At 55.9% G+C, this 18,957-nt stretch overlaps 4 protein-coding genes across 4 annotated transcripts; 2 read left to right on the top strand and 2 right to left on the bottom strand.

Moving 5' to 3' along the window:
* Positions 1 to 1,001: 1,001 nt before the first annotated feature.
* Positions 1,002 to 2,486, bottom strand: JN550_008845 (uncharacterized protein; the record flags this gene model as incomplete). Its single annotated transcript, XM_049320851.1, has 1 exon — positions 1,002 to 2,486. One exon carries the CDS (start codon positions 2,484 to 2,486, stop codon positions 1,002 to 1,004), a length of 1,485 nt encoding a protein of 494 aa, XP_049169231.1.
* A 5,083-nt stretch (positions 2,487 to 7,569) lies between these two features.
* Positions 7,570 to 8,217, top strand: JN550_008844 (uncharacterized protein; the record flags this gene model as incomplete). The annotated part of the gene is made up of 1 exon (XM_049320849.1): positions 7,570 to 8,217. One exon carries the CDS (start codon positions 7,570 to 7,572, stop codon positions 8,215 to 8,217), a length of 648 nt encoding a protein of 215 aa, XP_049169230.1.
* A 956-nt stretch (positions 8,218 to 9,173) lies between these two features.
* On the top strand, positions 9,174 to 11,175 carry JN550_008843 (uncharacterized protein; the record flags this gene model as incomplete). Its single annotated transcript, XM_049320848.1, has 2 exons — positions 9,174 to 9,934; positions 9,984 to 11,175. The coding sequence occupies 2 exons, from the start codon at positions 9,174 to 9,176 to the stop codon at positions 11,173 to 11,175; spliced, it is 1,953 nt and encodes a 650-aa protein (XP_049169229.1).
* Positions 11,176 to 12,137: 962 nt separating this feature from the next.
* Positions 12,138 to 16,640, bottom strand: JN550_008842 (uncharacterized protein; the record flags this gene model as incomplete). Its single annotated transcript, XM_049320847.1, has 2 exons — positions 12,138 to 16,060; positions 16,151 to 16,640. 2 exons carry the CDS (start codon positions 16,638 to 16,640, stop codon positions 12,138 to 12,140), a joined length of 4,413 nt encoding a protein of 1,470 aa, XP_049169228.1.
* Between the last annotated feature and the right edge of the window lie 2,317 nt (positions 16,641 to 18,957).

The following is an 18,957-nucleotide window of genomic DNA, read 5'->3' as shown; positions in this document are numbered from 1 at the left end:
CAAAGATGGTGTTCCAGGCGGGAGGTGCCGAGCGTGCACATGTGCCTCTTAGAAATCGAGCGTATGTACGTGGATAAGTGCAATTGATAGATACATGGAAATGCACGGTCAAGTTGGGAGGAGGGTGAAAGGCTGCCCAGGTGGAAGGCTGAGAGAGAGAGAGGTTGATGATGGGGCGGCGGGTTCTCAAGCTCCAGACACCCAGACACCTCCAGCTGCGGGGCCCATTTCTTTTTTTCCCTGGGCCGGGTGTCCCTTCTGCTGGCGCGACTCATTCAGCCTTGCTGACATGAGACTGCCCACCTGCAGGACTCAGAGCTCTCCCCCAATCCCCCACCAGCCCCCCCAAAAGGCCCCGGAATCCTGGGTCCCCAGGGCGCTGGGTAGCTCCTGGCGCTAGCTCCCACGCGCTAGAATCTTGAGCGGGTCAGCCCGTCCCAAGATCAACGGTCGTCAGTGCTCCCCCAATCCATGTCGGTGGCCCGTCTTGGTGTCACCTCCCACCGCCAGGGGATGTTGGCTCACTCACAATGAGGTTTGCTCCCGTCTCACTCAGCCGCATCCATAACTGCCTCTAGCTCTTTGTCAGTCTGGCGTCACACAGCAGCTGACGGGCATGCATGTACTTTCACAAATGCGCATACACATGTAGTCAGGCGACAGACAGGGTCGACGGTTCACCAAGGACATTATTCTATTCATCGACATGTCGTCCTCATCCCGCTTCAAGTCCTGTCGGAAAGAACATGATTTCGGCTTGCTACATGACTGATCGGCCCGCTGACTGCCCATCCTCGTCGCCCTCGTCGCCCTCGTCGCCAACGTACCAGGAAACAACCTGACAAAAGAACGCTCGCTGCGGCTGCAAGAGCCATGGTACCCCCTTCGCAAAAGTCTAGCATGCCCCGTCTCCCAGGAAAAGGAAAATAACGCCCCATGTCGCTTCTATGCCTGTTCTTGCTCTTCTATCGCGCCCTTACCTAGCCTACAATCCTTCTAAACTAGACTGTCTCGACCCGTCTACGGAGCTCCAGCGGTACGGGCACACACGCCCCCGTCGTCGTCCGCGGCACTTTGGGCCGAGAGCCCTCCCCTTCCCCCGCCGACCCGGCACTAAAGCTCGGCGTCCGCGACATCTCCGATGCCGTTCGCTTGAGGTTTCCCAGCGATGGCAGTATGTCGCCGGCCGACGGCCGGTCCTCTTCATCCAGCTCGTCATCAAAGGGATCGTTGTGGTCCAGGAGCGGGTCGTATGCCCAGCTGTCTTCAAGTCCCTGGAAGTAGCATGGGGATCGCCGCAGGAAGTGCCACGACAACGTATCGAACTGCATGGCAATATACAGCGAGTCGAGCTTGCCGTTGGGCCCGCACACGGCGCAGTGCTTCCGCAGGAACTCTTGGTCGTAATAACCAGCTCCAAGCAGAGCCGGGTCGAGAGGCCGAAGCATCGGGAGCCCCAGGAGTGTCTCGGCGTCGCAGAGTCGGGCTTGCAGCGGCATCCATGGCCGGCCGTTGAGAATTCTGCCAAATGCCGTCGTTATGGCCGCGGCAAAGGCATCGCTGTCAGCCCCTTGGACTGCAATCATCTGGTGGAGTCCACGGGAGAGGCACCGCTTGTAAGCGTTGGTGTCTTTCTCAAATGGGAACGCCACCGACGCCATAGGCATGAGCGAGACATGGACGGTCCAAGGGCCCGAGGCTGCGCCGGCCGACCTATCACTACGGCCCGATGCACTGCCTGCCCGTCGGGCGAGCGTGAATGACGCTGCCGTCGCCGGTGCTGCAAGGGCATCGTCCACGCCGTGGCGTGAGCTCGAGGTTGGTTCCGAGTTTTTTGAAACCCTAGACTCTGAAGAGGATCTACGCCGGCGTCGAGGCCCCGGCGTTTCTGATTCTTCCAGGCGGTCGACGCGTTCCTCCAGGTCGATGGCCGCATCGTCCGACTCCATCAGTCGCTTCTCGAGCCTTTGCATGTTGTCATCACGCTCATCCAAGCGTGCGTCATGAATAGCCAAACGATTTTGCATTTCCACCTGCCGCCTTCCTGCTTGGTCGACAGCCTGCCACACACTGGTAATTTGTCGATAGATACCTCGGTTCTCCTGGCTGAAATCGTCCTTGCTCTTCTCATACTGCTCCTCCAGGTCGCCCAGGCGTCGCACCACATCGCCCAGAGCACTCCCCAGACCGCCCGTATTTTCACGGTCTAGTTGCCCCTCCAGGGCTTGGACTCTTCGTAAGAGGAGGTCCAACTGTGCCTTATCCGGCGGTTGTTCAGCTGCCTTGAGATGATAACATGAGAGGTGACCACACTCGCAGCTGACGCCAGGCAGTGAACGATTGAGTGTGAAGCCAACGCAACCACATCGATGGCCTTTGATCTCGGGGGTTAGGAGAATGTAGCGACATTGACCACTGGGCAACTTTGTTTCATCGATATCCGCCATAGGCCCCGGCGGTGGGGAGGGAGAAGACTGGGAAGACATCCTTCTTGTCAAGAGACAACTTTCTTCGCAGTGTCGAACCTGGACATGGAATGAAATAAAATTTCCCGAACTCAAGGTCTGCAATGCTATCGGATCCGGCACACAGGACGAATCGTCTCGCTTAAGTGTGCTTCGTCCATGAAAGGTAGTAAATATGAAATGATGTGTTGCAGTAGACGCCTCCCGTGGCACGGTAGGATATATTCAAGATGGCCTTGGTACCAAGAGTTGGTAAGAGATGCCGTTGTCCAGAGGCAGCAAAGTGGCGTGGAGGATCTCCAAATCGAGGGGTGGATTGACGTGATAACTAGCACGTCTGCGGGTTGGTCCAAAAGGCGTGATGCCGCTTTATCTGGCCTGCGGTTGTCCGGCGCGCTAGGATACGGCCCAGCCGAATAACTGAGACGCACGCGGGACGTTACGTCTGAATGAAGTCGCCTCCAAGCGGATGCTGGCAGTCGACAGCTTCGATAGAGATGGGCAGAGGGCCGGGCTGGCAGATGATGAAATCCAGTGGTCTGTACAGGGCGAATGAGCGCAAGACGACGGAGCGCGCAAAGAGGGTGTCGCAAGTTGGCAGGCAAGGCAAGGTAGTCTGGCCCATCAATGATTAATGTAATGCCCTCGACATGGACGGCTGCATCTGCGCTGGACCGTGTTGCAGATAAACCGATAGGCCAGAAATGACCGAGATACCAGATACCGGGCAAGGGTGAAAAGGAAGAAGACTTGGGGGCGTAGGCGGGTGCAATTGTCGCACTCTTGCATGCAAGGTGGCTCTGGCGAGGACAGCCAGCCGCCGATACGATAAGTTACGGGAACCACCAGGATCGCCAGTCTTCTCAGGACTAGACGACAGGGTGTGCAAGCGCAAAGCGGTCGACTCGGTCCCCGAGCATCAACAGCACTCTCCCATCAAGAGGCGCGAGTCAGGAGAAGGTACGAAGTCAGTTAGGGAGGCCAGCATTGACGGAGCCGTGGGTGGATGAATGAATGGGTGATGGGTTGCCAGTAGCTTAAGCTTCGCAGCTGGGAATGTGTTGTCGGATCGCCCAGTGCGGTCCCGGCCTGGTGGACTTGGAACCATCTACGGGTGCCCACTCCAACCCGACTACACAGTACAGTAGGCACCTAGTTGATACTGGACGTTCCAATGATAGTTCCACTTGGTGTACAGTAAGACTTGCCGCAGAGGTGCCCAACGGCTTCCCACATGTTTCCCTCTCCTGCAACTTTATCGGGAGCTTTCAGTGCACTGTAGGCACTGTCCAAAAAGCATTAACTAATAAAATGCCACCAGGGTGTCGCAAATCCTTGACAGGGTGAGAGGAACGGTCTGTGGGGGGACAGATAAGGCCGGGCCGGTTACTGCGTCTTGATTCGCCTCCTGCAGGAGCAATCCCACCCTGGGGGACGAGACCCAAGACTCCGTGGCTGCTGTGTCACTGCTGCTCCAGGCACCTCAGGGTTCGACTGAATATGGTGATAGGGGACTCTGGCGAGGCTGCGTGTCCATCTGGAGGGACCGCGATTATCAGAGACCTACATAGAAACGTCGACAATCTGCACCGTGTCGAAGTCATCCGGTCTGTGCAGCCTTCCGTCTTCCACGCCCCGGTGATACCATTGCATGGCATCTTTGCCCCAGATATGACTACTGCCGTTGAGCGCGACATCACCCGCGCCAAGGCCGTCGTTATCAGGTAGTGATTCTGGTTGACTCCACCCGCAAGTCTTGTCCCCGGGTGTGTAGGGCCATAATATGGGCTACTGAGCTTGGGGCAACCGTGTGTCATCATGCCGGAAGATGGTGCCAGACCGACCTGGATGGAGTTCATGATGTCGGCAACGAACGGAACGGAGCCCTTGACCCCGCCAACGGGGGGTTCTGCTGACACCAGGATTGGTCACGCCAAAAGGTCTTGGGAGATGGCCTCCAAGTACACGTGCTGCTGGTGTATCGCAAAGCAGGCCCGTGGCTAACATCCGTCTCTGGAGAACGGCCGTGTTAGAATACCGCGGGTGAATTGAGTTTCGCTACCTGATTCACCGTCCATGCTCTGGTCCATTCTGAGGCTATTCCATTGGCCCAATTCGTGACAACCAACCAGCTAACGCAGACCTCTCTATCTTGCGCTGATAGAGTGCAGGGTTTTTGTGTCACCGCCGTCTCGATATCTTACAATCTCACCGAATGGGCATCCAATAACACGTGTCGCGAGACCAATGCTAGATGGTGTCAATGCTTCGGCACCGGTGAAGAAGAGATGAGAAACTGAGCATCGAACGAGTCATAGCGATAACATGCTAGTGAACGAGGACCGGCTCCGTGCAGGTTCGCAACAAGTTGATCAGCAGGCGTGACAGCCAATGCAATGTACTACGTAGAGATGTCCTGTGCAGCTCAGTCCGCAAACTTCAAACTTGTGGTTTCAGTCGAATGATTATTGTCTGGTGTGGCTCAGCCGGGCTCCCGTTCGACGATAATACCATGCCATGGACATTTCAATGTGCTGCCAGTGGTATAGCCTGTATACTAATCAGCTAACGCCAGGTACATCAGATCGCCTCCTACAGAAGCCCCCACGCGCAAGAAAAAAAGCGAGGTGTAATGGTACCAACAGGGGGGGGGCCAAGCCGCTTTCACAACCAACGTGTCCGTAAGAGCCATCTGTACTGTACAATGGTATCGCTTGCGCCATTTATCCTCTGCATTTGCTCATCTGAAATACTGTCTCATAAGAAGTACGTAGCCCTATGCCAGGCCGGGTCTCGCAAGGCAGTATGATTGGCTGTGATAACTGACAGCGACTCGGAAAACACCACGATCACCAAAAAAATCGACCCTTTTTGCCATGATCCATGAATTCAGTCGGGACAAATCACCTCAGTAGTTTACGCCCCCCTCTCTCTGTTATCCTAGACAAATAGGCAATTACTGTATCGATGCTGTGGCTGCTCATCTGAGCTGCTCGAGGATGTCGCCTCGGACAAGAGAGTCTTCGACTCTTTGATGTTACATGGCTTCTTACCAGAGCACCCGAAATACCGACATGATAAGAAATTCGATGATACGGCTATCGAAAAGATGACCAGGGCCTTGTCGAAACGGAGGCTTTCCCGCTGAGGCTATGCCACTCATCACCAGTTTAGTTACATGGCCCGAGTCGCCCTGGTTGGGCCAGCACTGACTGTAAGATAACGTTTCCTATGGAACTGTATCCGCGCGCCTGGTTGCAAAGAAAAGCCATTGGATGATAAGACAGTCCAGTGGCTCGAGTATCATCCCTGGCTTGCCCCAAATAGCATGCCAAGTGAGACAAAGTATCGCCTTGTCTTCGGGCACTCTAAGCTGTCGAGTATCTCCAGCATCATGCAGCGACAACAAACGAAGATTATGCTCAAACATGTGACATAGAGTGATTGGAGATTCGTTGCGCTCTATCAGCCACGCATGGCGCTCATTTCGCGGAGACAATCCTATGTGTCTTGGAGGTGATGGTCTGAAGTCACTTCTATAATGATCCCAGTATCTCGGAGAGTTGGCGCCCGGATGTCTGCCTACGTTGCATGTGCCCTGTTGCAGTGTCTCCAAATGGGTTTGAAACAATAATCCAGCGACGTACCTTACCATAGTAAACCTGCAGTAACCAGGCTGCATGATTCCATCGGTCGTACGTTGTTGTAGGGTCTTACCTAAGATACTCGCCCTGGGTGTAACAGCGAGCCGGCCCTCAACGCAACGGATTCCGAAGCTGGAAATTATGACACCGTTCTCGGGGCATACCCCCACGGCTTCGAGCCTCACAAAACAGATTGGCTTCACCAATCTTAAGATCACTGACTACACTGCATATAGGCGACATTGCGTTCTTTCCACTTCCCAGACAACTTCAGCAGAGTTACCCGTCTCATCTTTGGGTATTTGGCAGTCTTGGTCCTAAGAGTCGTGATTAGTGCCCCGCTGACTTCTTGTCACACTAGAGAAACTCGCCATGGCTTATTAGGTCAACGATCGTAGATAGCGATTCAAACTGCCTAGAAGAAGTATTCCTATCTTAGGAACTCTAGGAACAAAGCTTCCCAGGGTTAGCGGTCGATGTGGCGCACGGGAGGCTCCCGCGCCGCGGCCTAGATCGCCTAATCCGTCGACTACCATCCCACGCACGGGAATTCAACATTTAGATTAGCAAATCAAGACCATCCTTTCTGTTGTAACCTCGCTTTCACCTGCGGGTTGCCAAGCTGCGTGAGGAGGAGATGAACATGCATGCATCCGTTACCCGAGATACCTGGCCTCCCTCTGTCCTCTGTCAGGACTGGAAGGCGTGGAAGACGGATAGCTTGACCACTCTACCGAGTGCTGCCGCCGTGCAAGCGCCATAATCTGTGAACGGCAGAAGCATCCCAGGGTCGCACCAACAATTTTTTTCGACGGTCGATGGCCTGAAGGGCTGGAAGAGCCAGTGAGCATTGACATGGACGATACGTTGCTTGATTGGTCGTCAGAATACAGTCACGGCGGCTAGTCGCCAACGATGCTTGGCCGGCTGGCATCTGCCCCGCAGACACGGACAGAGGACAATGAGGAGCACAGAGTTCTAGCCTCCGCCTTCAAGGCATAGAACAACAAGCCATAGGATGTCTCTTGTGGACATGTGCGAGGTTACTTAGTCTCGACCTTGAATATTCCTCGGCGGGATCAGAACGCTGGTCTCTGGATATGCTCAATGGCTAGCTTTGGAGATCGCGTTTCTGCGCTTCTAGAGACGTATAGCAAATGTATCCGCCTGCTGAAGACTTCCAAGAACCAAGGTGCAGTACGAGGGGTAGCGGATGCGAGCGTCGTTTCTGACCTGCAATCCCTTCGCGGTTCGATCAAGTCGGATCGAATGCAAGTGAGACGGGCTTATTCGTCCAGACTGTCCAAACACGGCGACCGTCTAGCAAAAGGGGATCGTAAGTAGCTTGTATATGCCTGTCTTCACGGCTTCCCCGACGTTGACTCCCCGTAGGTCGCTCGAAATCTGCACTCAGCCGCGTTCTTACAAGACTGAAGAATGCTATCTCCAAGTTGCTCGCGATGGCAAAGAGCAAAGGCCAGCGGCCCGTGATGGATTATGAATCTCTGATGTCCTTGTCGAACACATCAAGGCTTGAAGCTATCAGCGCAATGGACCGGTTGTCACGACGGCTTAGTAGCTCGTCCAGCTTAGCCAAGGAGAGACGCAGTCACACGGGCTCGGTGTCTAGCGGCAGCAGAAGTTCCAGCACGAAGGGGCAAGGCCGGAAGCGATCGTCCAGAGATGCTCAATTGGACCGCCGGGTGGCCATTCGAGGCGCAGTCGCAGATGACAGGAACGAAGGGCCAAAGAAGAAGCCATCCGCTACTTTGAGGAAGCCGACACCACCACACGGCAAAGATGAAAGTCGGAGCAAGGTATCTAGAGGCGACTCCAAGGGCAGCAGAAACGAGAGGCTCAAGCGTCCAGAGTCTCCCGAGAGCCGGACAGTGTCACAGTCACAGTCTCGGAATCGCATTTCATACATATCCATGTCCTCAAACAGCACCAAGCTCGGCGAGATACGATATCGGCAGTCATGGGACTTGTTAGACCAAGGCCTTAATGACGAGAGGTACTACAACGCCCAGACCGTCTACCCGCTACAACCCTACCAGCGGCAGACAAAGGAGAAGCGCGGTCTTCTTGGGCGGATATTCCGCAGCTGATGAGGAAGGAGGACGTTTTGAGCCGCCCTTGGTATTCCAGGCCTTTTGGGGTGTGAAGCGTGTGTTCTTTGCTTTGGCGAATACCCTTTGAGTGAAATATGGCGTGGTTCGTGTCTCGGATGTGGCTGGGCTGCGATATGCGCATGCACACTAGGCCCAGTCCACGTCCAAGTTGCATTTAGCTTATGATTGATGATTGAACGACGACGCCGGTCCAAAAGTCTTCTTCCCACCTTGGCCTAACATGGATCAACACACAAGTGAATAAGATGAAACCATGGCGGTGACCCAGCACGAGGCGTTTGCCCTGTATTCGGATAAGGGAATCCGTCCATGTCTGGACCAAAATGCTGCGGCTATTTACGCATGTTGGTCACCGTGTATGAGGCTCTTGCCGGCACGTGTGAGCGAGTGGTCACAGAAGCACTATTGGTTAAAGCGCTGCAGTAGGCTGATATAAGTCACTACGGGCAGGCAAATGTGTTCATAGCGAACGATAAGTCGAGAGTAATCGGTGAGTCTTCTCCAGGTATACTAGTAGCATTGACCAAGTGCTCAAGGTAGGTTATAGTCAGGGTGATACAGGCAGTATACACCTACCCTCGTTCAAAAGCAACGATCCAATGGCAGTCGAGACGTCGTTTCATTATTCAATTTTGTGGGTTAGCTTTTTTTTGGTGGAGGGGAAACCGGGCAGCCCCACCAAAGGCAGGCATGTAATGTATGGATTATGTTTAGCTATGCACGTTCGATGGCACTTCACTGGGAGCCTCAGCTAAACCCGCCCAACGGCCAACGTCTGTCTGCCCGTCTGCCCGTCTGCCCCCCGACGCCGACCAAAGACCCGGGAAGCACGTCCTTCTCTGCGCACACACGGGAGGCATGTGTGCTGTTGTTGACCTGCCATTCCCCGACCCATCTGCACCACGACGCCGTTGCGTCCCAGCCCAGCGGCCATGTCCGACCCCGCCGCAGCTCTCACGGCCCTGCTCCGCGCCGCCTCCATCCAAGACCACGACGAAGTCTTGAAGGCCGCCAACGCCGCCATCAAGGCCGACAAGTCCAATGCCCACGCCCACCACACGAGGCTCGTTGCCCTGCTCAAGCTCGACCGCTTCGACGACGCCCTGCGCGCCCTGAGCGAGGCTGGTGACCGGCTCGAGAAGGAGTGCGCCGTCGAGAAGGCCTACGCCCTCTACAAGGTCGGCAGGCTGCCCGAAGCCGAGGCAGCAATCGGCACCGTCCAGCCCGCCACCCGCGCATCTCGCCACCTAGCCGCCCAGATCGCCTACCGTGCCGAAAAGTTCGACCAGGCCGCCCCCGCCTACCGCCAGCTCGCCGCCGACGTCGAGAGCGAGGGCCTGCCGGGAGAGGAGAACGACCTGAGGATCAACGGTCTTGCCACCAATGCCCAGCTGCAGTGGAAGGGCCAGGGCGACCTGGTCGACGAGCACCTGCGTCAGCCCGCCCGCGAGGACCTCGAGGCTTTCGAGACGGCCTACAACGCTGCCTGTGGCTGCGTGGCCCGTGGTGATTTAGCCAAGGCGTCTGTCTTGCTCAAGCGCTCTAGAGATCTTTGCGAGGCGAGCGAGGATCTGTCCGACGCCGAGAAGCAGGCCGAGCTGCTCCCCCTGCTCATCCAGCACGCCTATGTCCTCACCCGCCTAGGGAAAACCGCAGAGGCCACAAGCCTCCACAAGTCTATTACACTGCCTGAGTATGTCCGCCGCATAGTGCCTCGTGTCTACCTGCTAACCTGGATGCAGTGTCCCAGAGCCGTCCGCCAAGGTAGTCGCCCAGAACAACCAGACGGCCCTTGGCTCGGAGGATCAGAACCCCTATCTCACTCAGCGCCTGATTGAATCGGCCTCCGCCCTTTCCGGCAACGACCAGCTGTTCGAGTACCAGGCCGCTGTTTTGAGAAGAAACAGGTATGCCCTGGGCCTGCAGATGCAAAAGTTCGACGGCATAGAATCCTCTACGTCGAAGCAGATATTGAAGGCTCCTACACCAACTGCATCCACCGAGATTGCTGGACTCGGTGTCATCAACGCCGCGGCCCGCGCCCAGCTCCAGGCAGGAAAGATTGCCATCAAGGAGATCTTGCCCATTCTGGAGAAGCGACCCGCTGATATCGGTCTCCTCCTAACCATCATTCAGCTCTATGTGCAGACCAAGAACCCGGGGCCCGCGCTTGGCTTATTGGAGGCCTTCCTGAAGCGCCTGGAGCAGGCTACCACGCCAGACCACGGAGATGCCCGGTTTTCCCCTGGCCTGGTGGCAGTGACAGTAGCACTCTACCGTCTGTTCGGGCGTCAAAATTCCATACGGACCGAGTTGGCAAAAGCCGCTGCGCACTGGCGGACCCGTTCCAAGGAATCTGCGACTTCCCTGCTCCGGGAGGCTGGCGTGGAACTTCTCAAGTCGTCAAATCCTGACGACCTAGCTTTGGCCGGCGACACCTTTGAAGGTTTGGCTGCAAAGTCCAAGAACGATACCATCGCTGCGGCAGGCCTCGTGGCTTCCTTCGCCACCACGGATTACCCCAAGATTGAGCCGTATTTGTCCAATCTGACGCCGGTTGAGAGGCTGACCGCTGGTGTTGATGTTCAGGCGCTGGTTGAAGCCGGCGTGGCGTCCGTTGCCGCCGTAGCCCCTGAGAGCAGGAAGCGACCCGCCGATGTGGAACCCCAAAAGGCGAACAAGCGCCGCAAGAAGAAGAGGCTGCCCAAGGACTACGTCGAGGGTACAGAGCCTGATCCGGAGCGCTGGTTGCCATTGCGTGACCGCAGTACCTACCGCCCCAAGGGCAAGAAGGGCAAGAAGCGTGCCCAGGAGGCGACGCAGGGTGGTGTCGTCAAGGAGGAGGAGACGCTGGAGCTGGTCGGCGGCGCGGGAGCCGTCAAGGTAGAGAAGGCCACCGGCGGCGGAAAGAAGAAGAACAAGAAGAAGAAATGATCTAGCCAGGGCCTGTAGAAGCACAGCATTTCGCGCGCGCGACGAGGAACTTTCTCGCGTCTAGACATCCCACTGTTAGCTGATAACCATGCGGCTATGTTATCCGGGGTTCACAGAAGTATCCCGCATAATTGACCAATCATCCAAGAAACAATTTCCCAGTGATGAATCGTCTTCGCACAGACCTTCCAGGCGTGACGTCTGTTATGCACCACCACTGAAGCAGTTTCGCCCAGTCCAACTCATCCAGACTGGAAAGAAGAAGGGGGGGGATGACCCATCTCATCAGGAATGTTGAGAATGCCAGCCCTGTCAAGACTAGCCACTTGGACTAAAGCTTGACAGTCTGTGTCCATCCATGTGTTTCAAGAGATATATCCACACGCCGCCTCCCTCAATGATGATGTTCTGGGCTATGCCGTGCAGACGCAGATTTTAGGGGCCGCAAGTTTCTCAAACTGCCACGTCCTCTCGTGCCACGGCAAGGACAGTGCAGCTTGAGTACATACGTCCATACGTTCGTTCACCCATTGCTTGTGTGGTGGTATATGGGGCGGCATGTGAAGGGGGTCATAAGGACACATCCAACTCAGTGGTGCCATTGTTGAGTACAGACGGTACGGGATAGACTGTCATTCAGAAAGCCTAGAGATGAGGTGCCACTTTTGAAGCCAGGATGTGAACGAGTGCCCGCTCCTCGCGTTATCTATGTACATGTATGGGCACCAAGCCTGGGCACCCCTCTCCTTAGTCCCCTTCCTCGGAGCCATAGGGGATGTATCTATAGGGAGAGACCATATCTTTCCCTCCATCATTCCCTAGACGAATACACACTGTGGTAAAAAAAAAACTAAATCGGCACCGCTAAATGCTTTTCATGTCAGATCTAACCCGCTCTTCTAAACACAGAAGAGTAAAACTGAACGTCCCATCCAGGAACCACCGCGCTGCCTTTGCTCCCGTTATGCGTTGACAGTTTGAACAGGCGGGCTCAGGCGCTCATGGGCTTGTTGGTTTGTTTCCTCCTTGTCATCATCCTCATCAACTTCGTTGACCGGCGAGCCCGGCGGCTCCGGCGTGAAGAACAGGGATTGACGGGTTGGTGGCGCACTGGAGCGTCCCGACTCCTCCTCCTCCTCCTCACCGCCGGACCCGTCCTCCAGTGGTGGTAATGGTGTGCGGTGTCCATCAGAAAAGCTGATGGCCGCGTCGCTGTCGTCGTCAGAGGGCACGACCAATCCGCCGCTGGCAATCCTGTGAACATTCTGAGCCGATGAGTACTTTCGATGCAGCTCACGGAAGGATCTGGCGGTGGCGGTGCTGGCACTCGCAGCTGACTCTCTCCTTTCTCTCGCCAGAGCTGGCTCTCCGAGGACGGAGTGGAAGTCATCGTCGACGCTGGCAGGGGAGAGCACAGGCTCGTCTGGCACGGGCTGCTTTCGTTGACGAATGCGCTCGTCGGATGAGATGCCCTGTAGGTCTGAGCTGAAGTTGATCACAGAGGCTTTCTTTCCATGGACCGTGAAGCTTCCAGTGCCTCGGGTCAAGACATCGTCACGAGCGACGTCGTCAGACAACGCGCCGCTCGAAGCGGAATCCTTGCCCCTCCGACTCCGGTGATGCGAGAGGTGTCCCGTACTCTCCCTAAGAGTGCGTTGAAGGCTGCGCCGTAGTTTGCTTCGATCTGCTTTCTCTTTATCAGAGGCGGAAACACTGGTTCGCTTGTGCCGGTCAAGAGTGTCCTCAGGACCATTGGCAGATGAGCTTGGCCGGTCGGGTGTTCGCGAGTGCTCAATCTCAAGCAACCCTGCTTGCTCCAACACTCGTCGTTCGCCAGCGTCCACCGCATCATGGTCATCGTATTGGTTTGGTTCTGGGCCGGGCACAGAGCTAGTGGCTTGCTTAGGTGGTGAGGACGGAGCCTGGGGGATCGATGAGGCGATGCTGGAAACGGAGGGTTTCCTGAGGGTTGGATGATCCGGAGGCAGCGCCATGGCATCCTTGGCGCCTGACGGCTTCTGGAAGGTCGAGGCCGTTGCGCTGGTGGGTGGTGTTTGGAAGACTTCGGTGACGGGAGACTCGCCGTCTGCCTGTCCGAGTGAGCCAGAAGAGAGAGTCAGTGACAAAGGCGCAGGGGACCGTGGACTCTGCTGTTGCGTCAAGTGAGAGCTTGCTTTGGACTCCTTGTGGGTCAAAGCTGGATGCTCCGCTACCGTCTCCATCTCTCCCAGGTCACCGTTGAGTTGCTTGTCCTCTTCCAAATCCAACTGCAGAATATCCCGGTGGCACCTCAGCCTCCACATCTCTGCCCGTGACCATTTGAGCTGAGCAATAACCTTCGCAGCACCCGCGCGGACTTGTTCGCGCGTCTTCTCTTGGATGGGTGACAGTATCAAGAGGTGTCGGGCATTCCGCAATTGCGTGTCCAGCTGCTTCTGCGCTGCCTGGAGCTTCTCCTCCGCATCCTGGATTCGATCTTTCATCGTGTAACGCCGAGCCGAGAGGATATCCCTAGCCATCTGCTGGTCGATGCGGCTCCGGTTGATGCTAACCTCTCCCGTAGGCGTCTGGACAACCTGGGTGACTTCACTGCTGTCCAGTCTCCGGATTGCCCGGCGACCTTGACCCTCATAGTTGCCACCCACAACTCCTCGCATCCGGACCCCAGACGTTTTGAACGCGGCAGCATAGTTCAGCTTGGCCAACCAATCGTTCCTGTCGTTCTCGTCATGAGCAAGCAGGACTTCCTCGAGGCCGCCATGCCGGACGTAAATGAACGCGTTTTTATGTTTTTTGTAGGACTGATCAAACAGTGCGACTGCACCATCTGTCGACATGAGGGCATCAGGTTTGAACTCTTCCAAGGGCGGTTTGAAGATCAGTGGGATGCCGTCATGCCCCGACTTCACGTGCTGCTCGTGCTGGTGCACGAGGCTTTTGACCCAGGTGGCATTCCGGAAGAAGTAGAGCTGGGCTCCTGTGAGGATGGCGCCCCACTCCTGCCAGGGGGATCTAGTCTTCTTTTTCTTGGCATCTTTTCTCCATAATGTGCCAACCTTGGTGACCTTGATGTCGACGATGCCAGGTTTGGCTTCCTCGGGATTAGACAAAGTCTTCTCGTTAATGAAGGCATCAGGTCTCGACCGTGCAGAGACAATCTGCAGTACGCCAGTCTTGAAGAACGTTCTCTGCAGCTCCCTTACATTCAGCTCCTTGACGGTGCCCATATAGTTGTAGTGTTCTTCTAGAGGGATCTGATCCTTGAGGGGTGGCCTCAGCGAATCAAGTTTCCCATCCAGAATCATCGTGTAGGGATCGATCGGATCCTTCGATCTTTTAGGTGGTTCTGGAGTGCCGTTGCCGTTGAACATGATCTTCTTTCTCGACTTGTGACCACCGATTTGATCCCCATTGATGGATAAATCGTCTTCAACATGTATGAATGGTGTGTATGTGATATTATCGTAGAAGCACTCAAGCACATCGTCGAAGATGCCTTCGCCGCGCGTGTTCTTGAGATAGTCCGGCTTCTGCATCTTGTGCTTATTGTTCTTGTTGAACACATCGGTATGCAAGATGAGCAGGGAAAAAGCAATAAAGTATGCCTGGTCAGGGCTAGAGTAGATGCCGGGGTTGCATTCGTGATATCGGTTCGCGAAAGCTTGCAGGCATCTGTCGATCTGCTGAGTCTCCTTGGGAAGCTCAGCCTCCATGAGTAACTTTCGAATCGCCATATCCATTGGTTCCTCAAAGAAGCCAAACGTCCGCATGTAACTTCTCAAGACTGCTGCTGAAAAGGGGTCTGAGCCTTTGGACAACGCACTAGCAATCACCCCACGGCTGAGCATATCCTCGAGACGAGCGAGATACTTGGCTGGGGTATCGTCTTCACGGCGCTCCGGTAGCACGACCGACTCCCGTTCTCTTGGGAGCTGTAACGAGTTGTTCTTGGACGTGCTGGAGCCTGGCGTTGCCGGGGTCAAGCTGCCATGGCGTGACATGTCTGGATTCTGGCGCAGTCTACTCAGCCCAAGGAGATCGCCGAAGCTCTTGCGACCTGTCGAAGAGGAGGTGCGCGTCGCCCCTGGGAATTGTGGGTCTTCTCCGGAATTTCGTCCGAGGGAGCTCATGGTGGATGATCTCCCTCTCAGAGCGAGGTGAGCTCGCGTAGGCGACGACTGGCCAGAGTTCCGGGAAGCCGGGCGGAATAGTGCCGTGGCTGGAGACGAAGGACCCTTCGGAGTTGCTCCGTGAGACGGGGAGGCGACGAGAGTTGGCCTGCTTTGTGCCGTCGAGGGTCGGGACGTATTGGTGAGCGACGAACTGGATGCTGTCGGCTGGAGCACTGGCGTTTTGCTCCTCTGCGGGAGATGGCCAAGAGGAAACATGGACTCCGGTTGCTTATGTTTCCGGCGGGGGAGACGAAAGAAATTGCTGGAGGAGGAGGACGCCGGTTGGGCGCTCGTGGTACTGCCGCCATGGGCCCCGTTGTGATCCCCAGAGCTGGCCTCCGATCGCTCCGACTCGGATAGACGGCTCGCTGGCAGGCCCAGAGCAGAGCCCTGGCCATCTCCGCACGCAGGAGGCCCGGGATGCGAGTTCGAGGTCAAGGGTCGAGGCCGCGGCTCCTGAAATGTGACTGTGTGTTTGCTTCCCGTACTCGCGCCTGAAGAAGACAGTTCCTCTCTAATTAGGCCAGTCATGGATTTCCTCCTATCCTTCTTGCTAGGAATGAGCTTAAGCTTGCCCCCATCGTCCGGTCTCGTCATCTCCCCGGACCGGCGGATCTTGGGCAATTTGATTCGCGATTTCTTCTGGCTCTGGGTGGAGTCTATCGTAGGGGCCGTGGTGATAATAGCTGGGGCTGTTGGCAGGTTCGCATGGACTGGTTAGCAAAGTAGCATACCTCTATAGCAAGAGCGACCGCAAAGGAACAGCAACGAGTGGGAGGCGGCTGAAGATGGGAGGGACCTACGCTGCGGCATGGGCGGAGGTTTCTCGGCCAGCTGCTGCTGTCGCATTCGCGTGGACAGCTGGGAGTCAGAGGCATTTCGAAACCTCAACATGGAGAATCGGCGATGCTTTGGCGTTTGCTCCTGGATGGGCGGGGATTCCGGGCGGTCAAAGGGGTCTTCGCTCGGCCGCCCGATGGACATGGACGTAGACATGGACGGGATGTTGGCTTCCTCCATGGAGGAGTGCTCGCCATTGGCGGTTCCCCTCCCACTGCCACTGACGCTGGTGTTCGTGGTGGTCTTGGCGATTCGACCGCCGTCGTCGTACTCGGGACCGGCCATGGCTGCGTTGGGGCTGAGGAGGTCGTCGGCCAGCGATTTGCGCGGCGCGGCCTGTTTGGCCCTGAGAGAAGCAGGGCCCGAGGTCGCACCTGAGCCCGGGTCGATGAGGGTGTGTCGCCGCATGTCGTTCTCGCTGGCCATGACGCCGCGGCGTCGTAGGAAGGGCATGGTGGGCGGCAGTGAATGCCGGGTCGAATGAGGAAGGGACTTGCAAGCAGCTGCTGCTGTGCTGGTAGTCGCTATGTCGAGTGCCCACAGTCGCAGTCGCCCATTGTCTTGTCCCCGGCTGGGCTACGGTTCTGCTGCTACTCTGGTTCGGTGTCCCGATAGGCGGTTTAGGCACGACGCTCTTGGTGCTGACGGGTAGGACGGGTCGTGATGCGCGCTCGTTCCAGCGGGCTGGAGGCGGGGAGGAGGCAGGCTTTGGAGACGACGAAAGGGAGAACCGGGGTGGGATTGGGGTTGGGTGCGGATGGCAGACACCGGACGGTAGAGATGGCGGAGTGTGAAGCAAGGTGAGGTGAAGTGAATGACGGTCAGCACGGAACGCAAAGAAATCAATCAATCAATCAATCAATCCGTCAATCAATCACAGCATGGAGTCAGGTAGCTGGTTGGCAGGTTGGTGGCAGGGTTGGCATGGATTGGATCAAATAGGATATGTATGCAGCTTAGTGTCCCGTCACCTCCTCCGCCGCCTGCTCCTCCTCCTCCTCCTCCACCACCACCTGGGCAGCGTGTCTGCGTCTGTCGTCAGTCCAGAAAAACCACTCCTGGCTTCCAGTCTGCCTTTGCTTTGCTGCGATAGGCCGGTAGGACACACTTAGGTGGCCGACTGGGCTGGGAGCTGGGAGCCGGGGAGCTGGATCCCCGGTCAGAACTTCACTGTTCACTGTTCACTTGTTCACCAAGTAACTTAACTAGTATGTATCTACCTAGGTGGTGCTAGATCCATTTGATGAATGCCCTACCCTCCCGTCTCCCCTCCGACGCCTCTCCCTCTCCTCCTTTCCCCCCATCCAGAAGCCCGTAAAGAACAAGTCACAACAAGTGCAGTCCCTCAGGGCAGTGAGCCCCGCGTATTGTGAGGTCACAGACACCCACTCGTGCCGTACCGCAGTTGCGTACACAAGTACCTTACTTCCTCGCAGACTTACGTGTAATATGTAAGTGGAAAACCTACCGACAGGGTACCTGGCTTTGTTTCCTTGAAGCTAGCTGGCTAGTAGCTGTCACCCGATCCACCCGGCAGTAAAGGCACAAACGCGAGGGAGCATGGATCGCGGAGCATTTTCTTGGTTGCAGTTGGGTTTCCAGCCAAGCCAGGCAATTAGTTGCCTCTACCTTGCATGAGTGCAGAATCCTTTTGGCACCTGCTTGCCGCATGCTCCTTTGGCTCCTTTGGCATATACACATTTGGGGCCACTAGTATAGATGGCTTAGGTTTCGTTGCTTGTATGTCTGTACTTGACTTGACTGCATACCTAGGTACATGCATAACTTACTTGCGTAGCTCCACCGAGAACTCCTTCTTGCCGTCGATTGAATGACCCTTATCGTCATTATTCAAATCTCCCGTCTTGGACGATCACCCCCGATTCCCCTGCGCGCCTCCGCCACCGCCGACTTGGTCCCTCTCGTCTGCCGGTCGGCGCCGAAATTGAGTCCAATTTCGTCCTTCATCACTCGGGCACAGAGTTACACGGTTCGACAGTGGAGGCATTTGACCCTCTCGACTGTGAGCCTGAGCACCTGGCCTACATATCGTAATACGTGAAAGCCTCGATGTGCGCGATGATGCGGCCAGACCACCCATGGTTACCGATGTGTCCCTAGTTTTAGGTTTACAGGTGCTGTATCACATTATTATCTATCCATACCTATGTCCTTGAGCCATGCCATCACATCTCTGCGACCAGCGAACGCCGTCGTTTAGCGCCACCATGCGTACCCGTAACCCACGCTGGACCAAGCCCGCCCTGACAGCACGTAGCTGGTCGATTTGCACGACAGATCTAATGCCAGGCAAGCTACGACCGGAAGGCCGAGAAGATGACGATCTGGGCCATCGTAACTTCACACCTGCCTAGCAGCCTAGTCGCTGGAAACTAGGTTCTCCGGCGGTGGGGTGAGGTCATTTCAGCATCTCACATCTACCCCCACAGCCGTTGTCTGCATTCCACACATCCGGGCCACTGTTGGGTCCCTTGGACCCCTTTACTATCCCCAATCTAGACACTCGCCATGTTCATTACTCACAAATCCACATGTCAAAACTAATGTATTTCAAGGCTAGCGGTTTCATGGAAGTCTTTGAATGAGAGTCAAATTTGTACTTTTGTTCTTATTTTCGCTGTTCCTTTTAATATACTAATGTACAGACACGTTCCTCGCTCGTAATTACAGAATCCTGATAAGCATATACGGAGGAACAGAACACCTCAGCCCCCGGAACGCCATGCTGTTCAAAACACCAACCGTGATA

The sequence above is a fragment of the Neoarthrinium moseri genome (genome assembly GCF_022829205.1).
Source record: "Neoarthrinium moseri strain CBS 164.80 chromosome Unknown scaffold38_Wmoseri_CBS_16480, whole genome shotgun sequence".
Classification (NCBI taxonomy): Eukaryota; Fungi; Ascomycota; class Sordariomycetes; order Amphisphaeriales; family Apiosporaceae; genus Neoarthrinium; species Neoarthrinium moseri.
Note: the sequence above shows the minus strand (reverse complement) of the source record. Positions and strands in the feature narration are given on the sequence as shown.